This window comes from Pterocles gutturalis, unplaced genomic scaffold (assembly GCF_000699245.1).
Source record: "Pterocles gutturalis isolate BGI_N339 unplaced genomic scaffold, ASM69924v1 scaffold12957, whole genome shotgun sequence".
Taxonomy (NCBI): Eukaryota; Metazoa; Chordata; class Aves; order Pterocliformes; family Pteroclidae; genus Pterocles; species Pterocles gutturalis.
In genome coordinates, this window is record NW_010115515.1 from 1 (window position 1) to 18,475 (window position 18,475).

The window sequence follows — 18,475 nt, forward strand, 5'->3', positions numbered from 1 at the left end:
TGTGTGCCATGTGATGGCAGTCAGGATGAGCTGGTTGGGTGGTCTTGATTCTTGTGTCTCTTTGCAGTTTTTCTGTACATGTACAATAAATTCCCTAATTCCTTTAGCACCTTACTGTAATACCTTGGCAGAGAATTTTGAAAGCCCGTAGAAACTATTAGGTGCATGCTTCATCCAGTGATAACAGCTGAAGTTAACTGAATTTCTTATAAGTGAAGAAGAGATCTTAGTATAATTAAATAATCCTTGACCTTGAAATATCTAGAAATATCTGTGCTGTTGGCAGTAAAAATGCAAGTAAAATGTAGTATGTTCCTGAGAAAAGATCGATGGATAAAACAATACATGGTTATGTTGCCTGCAGAATCCATGCTATTAAGCACTTATTAAATATGGACTATATGCCATCCACCTTCTCCAGCGCTTGTTACACCTCAAAAAAGATGTAGTAGGACTAGCAAAGATCAAGAGAAGTAATCCTAAGATATAGGGCAGTGCTCATACAGGAACAGCCTGAATATGCAGGTCATCTTGAACTTGCAGAAATGTGTGGCTAAAAGGATAGTATTATAGAGGTTAACAGTTCAGAGAAAGTGGAAGGGGAATGACTAGACATTACAACTAAAGGAAAAATTGTTTTTTTTTTTCAAAAGTGGAGTTAGTTCAAACAAATAAACAAATTATGGAACTTTTTGTTACTGGCCTCCATGGAGGCCAAAAGCATAGGTGGACACAAAGACATTAGACAAATTTATGGAAGATTCCTTTTCTTTTGAGACAAGTTTGTTTGAATAAACAGTTCCACAGAGAAGCCTTAACTGTGAAACATCAAATGATTTTAAACTTAACAGTTTCCAAATATAGTAATTATGCAAAAGCATCATTTAACTACCCTCAGTTCCCTTAAGTAGTAATATTACAAAATAGTCAGTAGTTCCCAATTTAAGAATTCTATTCCTTTTAGGATTAGTTGTAAATTATGATTAGTTTTGACAATGGTTTTCTTTAGATTATTTTTAAAAAATTAAATTACTTATTAAAGGATTGATGAAGAAATTCTTTATTCTGCATTCTTGGGAAGACATCTTTGTGTTTGACTCGCGGATCATTTAAAAAATAAATCACTGTCATCAGTCTATGAATCTTTGTGTAGCAATGAAAATGAACCTTTCTCCTGATTCTTAGGGTATGTCAAGAGATTTAGTGCGTGGTAAGGTCCGAAGGGCAATTACTTTCTTCATCTTTAAAACATTTTATTCAGCATTTAATTATTTATGTTAGAGCTCTGACTTTTACCAGAAAGAGAATGACCAGGGAATGTTTTTTAGGAACATTTTTTTTCTTGTAGACCAGTGATGAGCTGCTTGTTTTCAAAACACTGGTGTAATTTTCTCAAGATATGTTGAGAGAAAGCTCAGCAGTATCCCATTATTTTGTTGTATGAGATAGATACAAGTTCAATCTTTGATTTTGTGAATGCGTGTCTACCGTATGCAAATAAAACAGCATCACAGATCTTTTTCAGTGATATTCTTGAAATGCTTGATTTCAGGTTTTTGAAGTGTTTTACATTTTTTGTTTATAGGGACTGGGAGCAGACAGCAAAAATCTTTATCCTTTTCTGCTTCCAGTTATTCAGCTAAGTACAGATGTTTCTCAGCCTCCACATGTCTATCTTCTGGAAGATGGTTTAGAGTTGTGGTAAGAATGTTCTTTGTCAGTTCTTAATTTTTAAAATGTTATCTTTTGTATCCCCAGAAGAAAAAAAAAGATTTTAAAAAAGCCTTGACTGTATTAAGAATTTGTGTTCTTGTTATCTTACCTTGACATCATCTATATCATACCTTTTCTCAGAAGAGATGAGGTTAGAAAGACAATAAAAGAAATATAATTAAAAATTCCTGAGTAGGTAATCCATTTTCAGTCAGTTGATGGTGAGATACAGTTCTGTTCTGATAATGAACAGCAGGACAAAAAGTCTAAAATCACAATAATGTGCATGCTAAACTAATGATTTGATGTGCTTGATTTCGAGAGCGCAGTGACCCAATGATTCTCAGATCTGCTTGCTGGAAGAGATTAGGAGTTTACAAGGATAAAATGCAGAACTTATCTTCCAGATCTCAAGCTATTTGGTAGCTGAACTTAAAGCAAGAAGCGGCACTGTGATCAGTTACCTGGACTGAATTCAGCACATCTTTTTCTGCAGAATAGGAATATATTGATTTTGTCTTGAAACAGTAAAGGATTCCTTTGATCTAAATTGTGGACAGGCATTTGAATTACAAATACTTAACCTACAAATGATCTGTTCTATGTGCAGCAAAACTAAGATTTACAGTGCTATTGGTGGTGCGGCAGTAAGTCAAAGAGCAAGATTGTTGCAAAATTTAAGACAGGGGCCTTTCAATGTATGAGTTCAGAACTTTTATATCTTCGTAATACTGATCTGGAGGTTGTTATTCTGATACCTGTGCAGAAGAGTGATGTTTTAAGAAGTCCTAGAGCAGCAGAGGAATCTGAATGGAGCTGGCAGAGGCAATCTGGACTCTAATGGCTTCTTGAACCAAGAGCAGAAGAACAGCTAAGAGACTTTGCGTAATCTGAAATGTTGTTTAAATCCAGTAATCCTATACATAAGATCTAGGGAAAAACTGGAATGTGTTGCTGTATGTTTAAGTATGATTTTAATTTATAGCTACTGTTTTCAAACCTCAGGAATTTTAAATTGATACAAACAATGGTGAGCATATAGTTATGCTTTTATGTATGGTCATCAATGCATCATGTCAGACCTAAAAAAAATAAAAAGTAAAGGTTTGAGCTGGTTGCCGCCACAGCTGCTTCTTTGAGGTGTAAAGCACTACCCACATTGTCCTTGCACCATTAATATTGTCTACACATCTTCTCCGGGTTCCCAAGTTGGGTACTTTAGACATTCTCACTGCTGTGTTTTGGAGGTTACATTGTCTTTATAAAAAGACAGTAGAATGTTTTTCTTTCTTTTTCTACCTCGGCAAAACCCATGCCTATACTGATGTGTGGTGGTGTAAGGACTGTTGCTGCGTTTGAAATATGCTTTGAGTAGTTGTTACAAGTTATTTAAGGATTATATAGATGGTTACTACAAGTTACAATGTTCTACATCTGTTAAAAGATGTATTCATAGATCACCTGAAATATTTTGCTTAATCTGTTGTTAGGTTAGTGACATTGGAGAATAGTCCATGTCTTACACCTGAGCTCCTGACAATATTTCAGAACATGTCTGCACTTCTTGGTAAGAATTTTACTAATTTGTGGGGTTTTTTTGTACTGCTTGTCTTGTTCATGCATTAAGTAATGCTGCTGTGGCTACTGGAAGAACTAAGGGGGCCTGCAAAATTGTAACTGTTAAAAAATGCAGAACAGGTTTTTGTTTGACTTTCTTACTTAATATTTATTGTCTGCTTACCTTAGTTCTCTTTTTTAATAAATTGAAGCTGCTTTGTATCCAAAAGATAAGACCAATTCAAGTGTATCGTTTCAGAGGTTTTTTTAAATAAATTCCTGAAATTTAACACGCAATGTGGTGAGTCTTAGTGATATTGATTATATGGAATACTTGCCTGTTCTGCATACAACCAGAATGATGATTTCTACTCTAAAGAATTGAAGTTTTCATTATTAGCTTTTCCATTAATCAGTTAATAACTATGTACGATGTTTTCAAACTACCTAAATATGGCTATTAGCATGTCAGTCAAACAGCACTGAAATTAAAAGCAGTAGTTTTGCCTGAGTTGTTGACAAAATGCAAACTTTTTAATGAGGGTTAATATTCAGTGCTTAGGAAAGACTGATATTTGGGGTGCTTTTGCTTTGTAGTTAAAGGGAGTATACAATTTCTTTTGTTTAATTTTATTATGTAAACATATTTTTGTTTAATGAGCTCTCTGGCTGTGCTTTTTTAAGTTGTGGAGCTAATCTAATAAATGGATTGGATTTTTAGGGGAACGTGGTTATAAAATTACAGGAGTTTTTTAATTGATGTTTTCAGCACTAAATATTTTGTTGTGACTAAACAATAGAAAGCTGCATCATGGTGGGAAAGTGCAAGATGACACCTTCTGTTATTTCTCTGTGTACTAGATCTCTAATGACAAAACTGCTCAGGAAAGTAGTATTTTGTAGTGATTTTAGTATTTAACTCCAGAGCTACCTTTCACGTTCTCTAGCTGACAAATACTTGCTGTTTGTCTTCATTCGTATCTACACACCTACCCTTCCTCCTTCTTGTTCTGTGTTAGTAGTAGATAGTATCTGCTACAGGAAGCTTGCACTATACAAATGATTGTGATTTTCCTAATTGTGTCAGATTGCCAATCTGCTTGAGTTAAATTCAGAAATACTCTTTGTGGCTTGTTTACATTTGCTACTGCTCTTTTCTCCCCACCCTGTCCTTCCTAGTCCTCATGCCATACTTTCCAGGGTAGAGATGAGTGTGAATGAAGACCCTGGCATACTCTTCTAACAAAAGGTGGAGGTATTCAGGAATATTCTACACTTGTAAAAATTTCCTTATTTTATGAATGAATCCTGGAGAACAGTAACACTCTCCTTTGGAAAAAATATGTCCTCAAGAGAATGTTCCTTGTTCTGAAAAATGAAAGCTGTTGTATGATGCTGGTACAGCAAGTAGTACAGTTAAGCTAGGTATCTTTTCCTTAAGGTGAGTCTTCAAACACGCTTATGTCAAATGTTTGTTTTTGTTTTTTTTAATTAGGGATGGGGGTGAGTGGCAAAAACACAGCAGGTGATGTCTAATCATAGAACAATTTCTTCATACAGACTTCTGGTACTACTTCCTGAGCATTTTTCTGAGAAACTTGTTTTCTGAGTGTTGTGTCAGCCAAAAGTTTTGATTACTGTAGGACAAAATGGTGTACATTTCGCCAGAAAGTAGAAACCATTGTGGTATGCTCTTTGCCTGCAATTCCCTTCTATTTACATCAGGAGAATCTAGCTGGACAGCACCCACATGACATAGCCGTGACACTATGATGTTGAAATAGAGCTTGAATCTTGGATTAGTGATAACCTTATTTTAAACTTGGTAGTCTTAAAAACAGTACAATACTGCCATCCAATACCCCTCAGGCAACTACTTCATTCATTCAGTATATTTGGGGAAGGGATCCTTCACTTAAATCTAGTGCAACAGCTGCAGCCCCTTGCAGGATAAAATTTAGTGATCAATGATGATCAACCGTACAAGTTAATTAAATAACTGTTCAGTCTTAGTTCTGTAATACAGTTTCTCCAGTTTAAAAGTGGCAGTATTCACCTGAAAATTCCAGCAGTGAAGAACAAACACTTCCTGTCCTCATCATGATGACGTAGCTGTCAGGACAAGGTGTTTCAACAAGGTGTTTACAGCATAGAGAAGCAATGGCTTGCCATTGCTCCTCCTGCATCTTTTAGGAGATATTTTTAAAACATGCTTATCTGTTGGAAGCAATTCCAATGTGTGATGCATAAAAAAATGGTTTGAGATTTAGGTAATGGCTTTTTTTTAAGTGATTCATTCATACTAGGTTTCATGGCCCTGTCACTGGCCTGTGGCTTATATATGTCCCCATAGATACATGTCAGTGCAGTGACATCTCTTTAATTTTCAACAGTCAGATGAAAAGGGAAAAATATAGAAATGTTTTTGATTTTTTACCTTTAATTAGTCTGAAAGTAATGTGTAGTTGTTCCAGATATATTTGTCCTGAAAAAAATTTGATATCCATTTCAAGATACCACTGCTCCTGGAACTGTTTATCAAAAGAGTTGTACAAATCAATTAGATTTCCCTTTTGAAGTAATCAAGGCTATCCTTAAAGATCCAGGAGCAGAATGTTGCATTTGATATGAAGGTTTGATTTACTTGCATAACTGACCTTACTTCAAAGATTGTCATGCTATCACTGTTGTACACTAATTGTTCACAGCGTAATTGTCATATTTGTTTTTCATATTAGCACTTTTGCTAATGTTTGCATTCTGTTGAAATGTAATGGCTCTGTAAAGGAGTTGCAGAAGTTCTTTAATTTGGGTCTTGGTGCAGCAGATTGAATCATGTGGAATGGAGGAATACAATAATTCTCTGAGGATGGATATATTTCTGCACTGGGACTGCTTAAAATGAGCGCTGAATCTGATACAATTTCAGGTGGGGAATATGGTCAAAGTGAAGATAAATGCGTTTCAAGAAGCATCAGGATTAATTTGTCTGTGCTGTACTTGTAAAGGTGATGGCAAAAAGCAGGTTACTGGAACAAGAATAATTCCTCTGAACCCCAACAAAACCCAGAGGAGAGGGTTAATTAGTTCAGAAAAAGTTGTGTTTGATTCAGGAAAACCTGGCAATGCATAATTGGATTTTAAATGTAATCAGCTAAAGGTGATGTTTTTCTAGAAGAGTGTTTTTACTAAACACTGAGCTTTATGTGCAGATGAGTGACTGAAATTATGTCGTTTCCATGTTTGTCTTACCTTTTTCTTTTCCTTCTGGCCTGAAATAACTTACTTCTTCCAGTTTTGCTACTCCTACTTTTTTACCTTTGTATGAGTTATCACAGAATCACACAATGGGAAGTTATGGAAAGCTTTGTAGCACTTCATGCTTTTATGAGCATTTATTTGCTATTTGTCTGCTGTATCTTAAAATGTGGTTGTATCCAGTAAGAAAAAAAACCAAAAACCTGCAGACCTCTAAGGCGAATGCAGTAACTTCAAGAAATGTGTAACAATAGTAATGTACTACTAAAGCTAATTTATAGATGTATTGCAATCTTTTGATGAGTATATTGGATGGATAGATGAAAAATCATCTCTTTTCAAGTCAGGATATGTGAATACTCAAAATAAGTGACATGAGCTGTCCAAACATTGAGATATGAAAGTAGTTGTGCACTCAAAGCTGTCCTATGGCCATGTCAGATAACAGGAGCATTAATGTTCTTTCTGATGGGAGGGAAAAGAAGAGAAGCCGTTAAAAATCCCCAGAACTTTTCAAAAGTTATAATGGAAAACCAGCCATAGTTTCTGTCATGTGATATTTTTTGTGGAAATTTTTCTGTAACAGCATCAGTAGGTGTAAGTCACAGTTTCATACGGGCTGTGTTCATTTAAGCCATGGAAGACATACCAGGTCTTAGCTGGTTGGTGGTGTTAATCTGGTAAGGAATTTAATTTAAAACTTCTATAAAAGTATTCTCCTGTGAGCTCTCCATGATTATTTTATTGGAATATTTATAAAAGGTGGTGGAGCTGAAGGCCACTTACTTCACCAAGAATAGTCTGTCTCCCAAACTGGTTCTAAGAAAATGTAGCAAGCCCTTTGACACTTTTTTGGTTCTCCCTTTTTTTTTTTTTTTCTTCCAGTGAGAGCTGTTGGCTTTCTGCACTAGTATCAACCTCCATGTGAAACTCTGAAACATTTTGTTTTGCTATGAGCTGTGTTAATAGATGTTCTGGGGTGTTTAGTTTTTTTTTTTTTTAAGAAGTCTTACAGGTGCTGCCTGACGACATGCCTTTTTTTCTCTCCTTAAACTACTGCTGTATGTCATCTCCTGCGTGTATCTGTCTCTTAAATGGATACGTGTTCCTTACTGAAATACTATGGCCTGAAGCTCAGTGTGTTTCAGTCCAAAAGCTCAATACTATTTGATGTGGCACCTGGGTCAGAAGAGCAGAACTGCAATCTTTATTTCACTCTTTCTACCTAGCATTTACTGACTCAAGTGTGAGAGAGATCATTTATCAGTAATTGCAGGTCTCTTAAGTACGTAGTTCATTTGTTCTGTCTTTAATATTTTCTTAGCCCACTATCACATCCGAAACTTGACTTTTTTTTTTTTTAATTAGCATTGGCTTTTGAGGTCATAGGATTTCTTGTGCTTCCATTTGAGAACATGAGAGATGTTAGCATCCCTCTTTTGTTATTGTCTTTGACAGGGAGACCTGAATGGTACTGAAGCCAACATAACTTTTTTCTCTTTGTAGGCATCTGGCACTTCAAAGCTGTATGAGGAAAAAGCCTTTTCAACATTAATTGTTTTAGTTGTACTTCTGTTTGGTCATGAGGTTCTGAAATGAGATTTCTTTTTTTCCAGAGCTGAGTTCAGAATACCTCAAGAATTGCTTTAAGATCATCAATGCTTATATTTTCTTATCATCATCAGAATTTTTACAGGTATGTTAACATTGTATAAAGATTCATATTAGCACCTTAGTTCCCTACTGGCAAACTATTTTTTTCTCTTGTATTGGAAACCATCATACACACAAACATTTATACTCTTATTCATTTACATGTACACAAGCATATTGTTCTAATGTTAGCTCTTTATGGCACATGGTAGACACTCAGATTTGATTTGAGAAAGATTATCATGCAGAATTAATGATTTGTGGATTGATTTAGTACTTTGGTACCTGAAAAGGTCCTGTGCAGGGATAGTTACTCCAATTATCCTTCCAGATTAAAATTATAATTGTAAATTCTAGCAAGAATTGAACTAGAGATGTTATGCCGTGTTCTCACACCTTCTCTATGAGATAGTTCAGTGGGATTGATTGTTTAAAAAACCTGCAATGTTAAAAAAAATGCTTAGATTAGATTTTAGTGATTTCAGGAAAGACAAGCATTTTAGTAAATATCTTTGAAGAGAAGCTAGGTCTTTGGACATGTATAATCCCTAATATGTTGAATTTTGAAATATAGACATAGATATAAAACATGTTTGTATAATACCTTCTTTTTGATTTAATTTCAGATGTATGCTGCTGACTTATGCCAGTCATTTTGTGAACTTCTGAAGGACATAACTACTGAAGGTCAAGTTCAGGTTTTAAAGGTAGAGACTAGATATTCAGCTCTGTACATTTGTTATTCTTAGTGTTTTTGTCAGGTTAGAGTGCTATTTTCAAGTATGATGAATGTAGAATATGTAGAAGAAAACAGCTTTATAGCACACTGACACTGAAGTCGGTGTTTTAAACTACGTATTTGAAGTGTGTGCATGTGTGTAGAGAGTACATATATACACACGTATTTTTTTATATACTACTTTTCCCAAGAGAAGTTTAGTCTAGCATTAGATAGAGCACCCTAAATGATAATCACCTAACACACTGTTCATATACCCTCTCTGCAATGCTTTCATTACTTCATGAGATTACAAAGTGTTAGGTAAATGAGTTCTAACCTAGTTTGAATCCTCTTTGTATAGATGGATTTAGATTAAGAGTCCCATTTGATTATTTTCTAGATTACTAGAGAAAGGTGGTTAGCGAGGGCTTGGCTCTTCGTGAAAAGAGTTTGTTCTACAGCCTGGCGACAGCACACTTAAACAGAGAGATGATTAATCACTGCATTATGAAGATAATGCTATGTATAGAAAATCTTGAGCATTGAGTTGTAAAACAAGGATTGTGTTTGGGTCAAAGTAACTTGACTTAATCTTTGGCTATCAGTGGGCTTATGGAAGTTGTAGAAAGCTAATCAATTTGTTTATTTCTAATTGAATTTCAGAATGGTGAAGAGTACCACAGTACAATACAAAACATACTGACACTTCTAATTACAAAATAAAAGGACAAAATCAATTTCATTAATGAGTTTTAATATTTGTCCTAATTTAGTTTTCAGCTTGGTTCAGAAATCAGAAAAAAAAGTCATTATTAGGACAAAAATTCAACATTAAGTAATGATTCAACCCTAAAGTCAAAATCATACTTGTGTGTTAATAGTCTAGGTACTTTCTGAGTGTTTTTAATCAAAGTGAGCAAAGGTAATTACCTAGTTGCTGTATCTAGCCATCCAAATCTGAGTTTTGTCTGTACCCTATCAACCAGTATTGATCCTTTTGTTAACACAAACAACAATATCTACTAATTTTTTTAGTGTTCGTTTTCCTCTTCAGTAATTAGTACCAATAAGAAAAATAATCATACCGTTCAATTTTTGTAACTGCACATTTGAAAAACTGACAAGATAATGGTTAAGTAATAAGTCTGCATATATACGTACATTATTATAAGAACTGTTTAGGTGATTTTGTGATTAAATAAGCACATGATCAATGGTTCACTTTTTATTTTTTTATGCATCTCTGTATGAGTGCTAGAACCTAATAAATCTAGAGCCACGCTTTTCCAGTCTTTATTGAATGTTGGATGTATGTGCTATCTGTCACATTCCTTTGTATAGCATACTTGGCATTTGTACCATGACATAGTGTTGAAACAGTCTTTGCTTTTGGCATCAGCTGCTATTGTAATGGCAACAACTGCTTAAATAAAGTTGCTGGAGGTTTTTCAAAGTACTAAAAAAAGCTATTTATGCACAAACCTCAAATGGTATTATGAAAGAGATGTTATGAAATTCATAAGCTTTTGAAATATTGAGTGCTTTTTGAAGAATTTCAGGAAATAAAGTTGGAGAATGCATTGAAAGGTAGTTGAGTAGTAACTGGAGTGTGTTGCTACTTGTGTTTCCAGTGGCTGCACTAACTGGGAACTCTGTGTTGCTTATAAAATCTCGGACTTGAATTCAGTTCATTATAAATGCAATGAAGGAAAAAAATTAGATCCCACCTATCTCTTTGGTTGCACGACTACTTGCAGACTCCCAGGACAGAAAACAACAGAAGTTGATAGGCCTCCCCATTTGTAGTTCCTGCTGTGAGGAGCTTAAGGATTCTAGTTTTGGAATTTAAAATGTCAATTCCTCTCTATCAATGTTACTGTTTAGAGTATACTGTTAAGCAAATGTTTGATGCAGCAGCTTTTAATCAGATTTCTAAAATGGAATGATGCTGCTAATATCATTTATCCTTTGTGGCCTTGCATTAGCCACAAGATTTGTCCAGTATCCTTTTAACATGTTCCTAATGTTCCTACTTGCCTCGAGAGGGATAACTGAGCTATAATCCATGTAAGTATTTTTACAAATGATAAAACGTTTTATCAGGTGCCACTATGCTGATTTGTTAAATAAAAAACCCCCAAGATAAATATTGGGAACAGAAACACCTGGGAGTGTTCTCTGAAATATTTTCCTACTAGCAGCTTTGGCTGGATTCTAAATAGACATTAGAAGAGTAAATAAATGGATAAGGTTGGACAGTAAATAAATGGACAAGATTGCTGAGGCTTGATGTGACTGGGCTTTCTAGTTACCCGAGACAGACAATAAAAGGTTTGAAAAGACTCTGTACAAGGAACAAATGAGTTAGCCAAAACTTCCAGTACACAAAATAAATGAGCAGGGGAAAAGTCATGTTCAACTCCATATAACAGTATGTTAAAGGTCTGTAAAATTGAGAGGCATTGAAAGGGGTCAACTGCTTAACAACTCTCTCAAGGCAAGACATAAAGGATGTTAAATGAAGCTAGTAGGAACAAGGTTCAAAAAGAAAAAAAGATTTAGGGAAGACTGGACAAGAGTACAGAAGAGTAATTCCTTGTGGTGGTTCTGCGGCGCTGAAAGTAGGTGGAGACAGAAGAGTGTTTAGGGGAGGTACCTTTTTGGTACCTTTATATGCTCTATACACTCAGTGTATAGGTATGTGGTCTCTGTCCTTACTCCTCATAGGAGTGGATAGGTATCAGCCCATTATTCTCACAGCCTCTCCCCCTCCCCATCTTAGTACAAGGGGAGAGCCCAAACATCTGAATGAAGGAAAGCCTGAAGAACTACAGGGAACAGCTCGTGGGGAAAAAAAAATACTTTAGGGAGCACCTTCATGAGAAGCAAAGGGTAAAGAATGTAAAAACTGGGAACTAGAGCAGAGTACTGAGAATAAATAGCACATCTGAGAGCATTTATGGTTACTTGCAAGGAGATGGTAGGTCTTAATTAATGGTTCTTCAAAAAAGGGACAGGACAAAGGTATGGAAATAAGCGTTAAACTGCTGGTACTCCTCCCTGCCAACCCACCTCATCAAGTTGCTTTTCCTGGAGCCTTATCAAGGTCCTTCCTTCCAGCCTACCTCATGAGCTTTGCCAGGGTCAGGAGGAGGCTGCTTGATGGGGTGGGTTTCACTTGGCATGTCAGTTTTTATCAGGGCTGTACGCAGATGAGATTTGCAGGGTACTTCAGTAGAATATACTTTCAGCAATCCTGGTATTTAATGGTAAACATCCTAGCAGGACTTTATATAGAGACCAGTATTTGTAGTTCTAAAGCTTCAGTTAAGATTTTTAAATGTACTTCACTAATTGTCTAATTTGCTTTTGCTCTTAAGGTGGTGGAAAATGTCCTAAAAGTAAACCCTGTTTTGGGTCCTCAAATGTTTCGAACCCTTCTGCCATCAGTATTCAGGGGGATTATAGATGGGGAGGTAAGAGTTACTCTTTGCTAGTCTCTACTGTTCCCTTTGAACAGGAAAGTACTTTCTGGATGAGTTTTTTCATATTGATGTTGCATTTTCTCTTGTTTTAAGAGCATTTGATACATCTTTGGCGGCTATTTTAAAAGTCTGCAAAAGTAGCATAGTAGCACAAGAGTAAAAGCAACATATCCATCACTTATTTTGTCATCTAGTGTTTATTTTAATAAAATAGCACAAATTTTGTTCAGCTGTTCCTTCGCTTATTAACACTGATAAGATGCTATGACTCTGTGCTTAGTTAGATCCTTCGCAGGTGTTGGAGTGTTTTGTTGAGGTTTTTTAAAGGCGCTTATACTGCTGCACCAGAGAAAAACAAAACAAGGAGAAGATTGATTTGACCTTCTTTTTCTAGTTGACATATCTATTATCAAGAGTTGAAGGATGTGAGAATGCTTTGTGTGAGATGGAAGAGACTTGCTTAGATGTCTTCATTTCTCCCTTTTCTCTCTCTTTGCCTTCAAAAAATTTCCATGTTGGATAAAAAGCAGTAAAATCCAATATGCTTTAATTGTGTTGAACTTTGCAGTACGATCAGGAGAAAAAAAAATACTTTAATCAGCAGAATCAGAGGTTGAAATTCTCTATGCTTTTGACTTTTTTGGTAAAGACCTTTGCTTTTTTCGGAGTTGAAGACTAAGATATCAATATTTGTCTCCCATTATTCTGTTAAATTGAATATTTACAAGATTAAGCCAAGTAATATTACCTAGCAATGTACTTTTTTGCTGTACAGAACATGAAAAAGGCAGTTTGTTTGAACAGTTTGTAGTTCAAGAAGACACAAAACTGGGGATTGCATTGCTAAAATGTCTTCTGATTTAAGACTGCAGTAAATTCTTTGTTCCCTATTCATAAAGGTATTAATCTGGGTTAACATTTTCAGGTAAATGTTGGCATTTTGTTTTTTAGGTAGGCAGTTCTGCAAAATCCTGTTATGTTCTTAGATGCTGAATTTAATACAAAGAAATCTGGCGTTTCTTTTAAAATTAAAAATGACAACAAAAGATAATAAACTAATGAGCTTACTGCTGTATCCAGTTAATTTTGAGACACTTGCAAATGAGTTATTTGGAGATTTATTATAGTTTCTCTCAGTGAAATAAGTGACAACAACTTCAGAAATACTAAGCGCTACTTAATGCTACTGAAATTGTAAACTAATTTTGAACTATAATCAACTTTGAAAATAGTTTTTTAACAGTACAACATACTGTTTATTCCTTAAGATGTAGGTTTTTAAATGTAAAATAAGATCACCTTGCAAGTTGTCTTGGCTGTTTGGAGGAAACTGACTTTGAGATTGTTATAGTTTTCCTCTTGTAGGAATTGAGAAACTCTGGTAATGTTTGCTCACTCAGTCTTGTGTTGTTAAAGGCTTTTAAATTACAATTTACAGGGATGCATGCAAGTATTTTCCATGTATTTCGGCTCTATACGTTAAGTATTTTTCTCTTAATTGAATTAAGCCCACTTCATTTTGGTTTACTTTTTTTTCAGAGGTACCCGGTGGTGATGTCTACTTATCTGGGGATCATGGGTAGAGTTCTACTACAAAATGCAAGTTTTTTTTCTTTACTTTTGAACCAGATGGCATGTGAGTTGGGTCAGGAGGTAAGTATTTTTGTCTTGGTATTCCAACTGGATTGCATGTGGAAGTCTTGCATTCTTTTGACCTGAAAGAATTTTTCCCTCTGTTTGCTGTGCTTGTTCCTCCTCAGTCTACCTTGGAAAGGGGCTCTTTCGCCTCCTTTGGTCCTTCCCTTAAACATCCTGTAACAAGTTTTACATGTTCCCACAATTACCTTAAAAGGTCTCATTAAAAGTTTTATACAATCTCTAAATTCTCATCCCACTGCATCCCACAATAGGCCATTTAGTCTGCATCGTATTGCAGGATGAGGGTTTCGCTTCTCATGCTGTCTTGATGGATCTTGCACAAGGAAAATGGTCTGATCGTTCTCCAATAGAGAACTGGATTCAGCATGTTCTAGTTGCACTAATGATGTTACTGAGGTTTTTTTGCTACAACGTTCTACTATGTCTTTAAGCGAAACTTACTAATTTTCTTATCCTTGGGTATAATACAGTTTTGACTCAGGTAAAGACAAGTCTTTTTTTTTTTTTATTTGTCAGCAGTGAAGGTAAAACAGAGTTAAGTTCACATGCTTTATATATATTAGATTGCTATGGGAAAACTGTTTGAGAAATTAACTGTTCTGAATCAGTGCTCTGTCCATGAATTAAATGCATTTCTAACTTCTAGGTTACAATTAATGGACCTGGAAGCACTGTCACAGAAAATTTAAATACCTGTTACTTGTTACTTCTGTCACGTATACATAACTGTATGGTAGCTTTCCCAGATTGAATAATGTATTCAGTTGGCAGAAAAATTAAAATAAATTATTTTCTAAATGTGCTGAAGTACTCACAAATTAAAAGGAACATTCTGTTTCCCATTGCAGTTGGACCAAATTCTCAGTTGCATGATTGAAACATGGGTTGATCGGATGGATAACATCACTCAGCCAGAAAGAAGAAAACTTTCTGCTTTGGCATTGCTTTCACTTCTGCCATCACTGAATAGGTAAGCAATTGTACAATGCCTTAGATGAGAATGCTTCCAAGACCCTTAAGATGGTTTTTAAAGTATTTCACAATTCTGTAGATAAATATTCCAATATAAGTAGTTTTATTGCTGCTTTTTTTTTCCAAGAAAAACATAAAGGTTGACTTTTCATGATACATTGTATTAACTTTTTATTTGGCTTCATAGTAATATAGTAACCTTCCTTCTATTTCATGGAAAATGTCATTTAGTAAAAGTGAGGAAGCTGCATTGCATATTTTATTGCCTGTTCTCATATTAATATTTAACTAGTGGCCCCTCTCATTTGTGATATAGTTGCTCTAGTTGGCTTGTTAGTATTTTGGTGTCCCTCCCAGGGAACGATGTTTGTTCAGTTTTCTTTCCTGTTAACGGGTAGGTCTGTACTTTCATCCTGGTTTTCTCCTTTATAACATTAAATGGAAAAGTTACTGTGAAACTGTTTTTATGCTGTAGATTTCTATAGTAAGCAGCTTTTACTACTGTCCTTTCTCTAAACATCGTCACTGCTGAATATACATACAAAACAAAAGTTTTTAATGAAAACACTGAATAGTGTTACACTGGCTTCTAAACTGTCACTACTAGAATTCATGTGTAACACATGTTTAAGTGAGAGTTCAGTCCATACTTACCTTAAGTTAATTCTTGTCTGTTTGGAAGTCAGGAAGACAAGACTGTCTGAATTTACAGTTAGTCTACTAGATGAAAAGTCCTAAGTATTGTCTAATGGGAATTCAGATGTTGCTCACAAATCCTAAAGCTATGTTAGTATCTGTAAAGCTGTAGACTATGTAGTCACTATGTAAAAAATCAGGGAACACTTACATGTAAAACTTACAGGCTTCATTGCTTTTACTGTGCACTGCAGCTTTCCTTTTTGGTCCCAATCATGAGGACAAACATCTAGCCAGAGGTGCACCAAGCAGCTACTTTATGGGAAAGCTTTTGTTTTTTTCAGCAAATGTAACAGTAAATGTTCTTAAAGAGGTGTTTTCTAAAATTTAAGGTGCTGAACTACATGTCTGTCTTCCAGTGAAGTTTCTTTTACAGAGAGGAAGGGAGAAATAAATTGCTTTAGATAACTGGGTTATTTTGAACTACCTCCAGCTGCTCCAGATTTCCTGCTGTAAAAGCAAATTATTTCTGGCAGTCCTTAACATAATAAAACACTCTGCAAATGACAGCTTTATTTTTCAGATCCTCAAATCATTTAAGAAAGCTGATTTTCAAATAAAAAAGCCTCTCTTTAGTGGACATATTTATGTCAAAGCTATGAAAATTTTAGTATACAACTGATAGACTGCCAAGGCCAAACATACCTTCAGACAGAATGTGTGAAATTGATTCTGTCAAGTGATTGTTCCTTCTGCTACTGAACAGTGTGAGTCACTCTGGTTTTGTCATTTCATAGGGATTATATTACATATGCTTGCTGCATCTCACATCTGAAACTTGCGTTAAAAATTTTTCAAAAGCAGGCTTCTTGTGCAAGTCCATTTGCAAAGTTTAAGCAACAGTATTTAAAATATAATATAGTATTAAAGCAAAATATTTTGACTCACATAAACAGCACTTTCAAAAAAAGTTAGTAATTTTTCCTGTTGGAGTACCTTGCCAACCGGATTCCTGATTAGCTATTGCTTTGGACATCCAAAACCAGCTCAAGGTTTCTCAGCTGCAGAGACAGACAGAATTTTGTTTCCTGAGGATAGCCATGAGACAGGCTCGCTTGGAAAGATCAAGCTGAGAGTGAGATTCTGCCCTCAGCTTGCTCCTGTATGATGGTCAGGGATGGTTACCAGCAGTGAGCTCAGATTTTCAGGATTCTGCCAGAGGGAAAACAGGCATCTGCACTGTGTCTAGCACTTCCTGAGGATTTTGCTCCTTTTGCCTATTGCTTCCTCCAACCTATAGCTTGAGCTATCTGAAGAGCATCAGGTTATTTTAGAGAGGAAAGGGAGGGAATAGGCAAAAGTACTGGGAAACAAATGAAGATAACGTGTATTTTTTTTCTTCCCTCAGAGTTGCTTTATGGATAAAATGGTGGGGAAAATATTAAGGAGTGACACTTTTTATTCTCCCTCTAAACTCTATGGTATTACTTCATTGCTTTTATGTACTTTTCTAGTTAGTGGTCATGTTTATAACTATACATGTGTGAACTTAGGCCTTTCTTCTTTTTAGGAGAAGCTAAAGTTTCCATCGTTACTCATTTAAACCAGTAGAGCAAAAATAATTTCCTATTTCAAATATAGCGCCTTTGACAGTGTCATGAGTGAAGGATTTTAGAGCAGATAAGATGAGAATTGCTGCAGAGCAGTTGTAGTCCACAGTGGTTGTCAGGCCAATTAGTTGGACTAAGCAGGATATAAAGTGACAGTTTATTAGCCATACCGTAGCTTACTTGTCTAGGCAATATCATCCAGAGATACATGCAATGACATGTGTTTATCATGGTAAAGACAATGGTACCATTGCCTTTTAGCATATATGCATATAGTCCTTCAGTCCAGCATCCTGTTTATCTTCCCACACACAGCTGCACATTGTGTTAGTCTTTAAATGTTCGTATTAAAAAAAGAACAATAACTGATTCTTTCCTGATTAGTGTCTGGCAGCACCTTTTCACGTAGAAGTAATTTCCTGGCATTACTTGGGGGTTTTGCATAAACCAAATACTACCTAATTATGTGCATTTACTCTCTGAGTCTGGCCATTCAATTTTACCATTTTTTGTGTCTGGCTGATTAAATGCATCTGTAGTATTTTCCACATTTTGTACTCTTGCTGCCTGTTTGCCACCCATATCTATCCATGTGCATTTTAATTCATTTGTTAAGAGCTCTTGGTACTTCATAAAATAAATGAAAGACATTTATCTTTAGCCTGACGTATATAACAGGAGGGTCCAGTAATAAGATTTATGCAATAAGGATACACTTACAGAGTAATGGTGTCTCCATGTTCAGCACACAAGGGAAGTATGCATAGACACGCAATAGCTAGAACAGAGAGGGTTTTTTTGAAAAACACAAAAGGACTTGAAGTTTGGTGGAGGAGAATCGTATCTGAGCTAGGGTGTGAGACATGAGAGGTGACAGCAACCGGGATGAGTACGTTCACAAATGTCGTGTTTTCCTGATCTAGTTCAGTCATATTCCAGTTTGTCTGCAATCTTAATGGTTTGTTTGTGAACCTACAGCTTCAAGAGTGCTCTTCTAGTACAGTACAGTAGATGTAGTTGAGTTTTATTATCTGTGCCCTTGGTCACAGATAATGCCTAGTGAACATGGTCACCAGCAACAGCCTAACTTTTCTGTAGGCCACTGTGGAAAGGATGTGGGCCCTCATAACTATCTCAGGTGCTGCATTTTGAGATACCCATCTTCAGCATTCTTTGTATTTCTGCAGAGCAAAGTGGCTCAAATTATAGCT

At 35.7% G+C, this 18,475-nt stretch overlaps 1 protein-coding gene across 1 annotated transcript in view; it reads left to right on the forward strand.

Annotated features, from left to right (window-relative positions):
• Positions 1-1,585: 1,585 nt before the first annotated feature.
• The window catches only part of LOC104463043 (importin-11-like), a gene marked incomplete at its 5' end in the record, with an annotated part of 43,559 nt that continues 26,669 nt past the window's right edge, over positions 1,586-18,475 (forward strand). The window contains 7 exons of the mRNA XM_010075216.1: positions 1,586-1,701; positions 3,204-3,280; positions 8,145-8,224; positions 8,808-8,888; positions 12,283-12,378; positions 13,927-14,040; positions 14,895-15,016. Of these exons, the coding sequence (XP_010073518.1) occupies positions 1,586-1,701; positions 3,204-3,280; positions 8,145-8,224; positions 8,808-8,888; positions 12,283-12,378; positions 13,927-14,040; positions 14,895-15,016 (686 nt within the window). The remainder of the gene's footprint in view (positions 1,702-3,203; positions 3,281-8,144; positions 8,225-8,807; positions 8,889-12,282; positions 12,379-13,926; positions 14,041-14,894; positions 15,017-18,475) is intronic.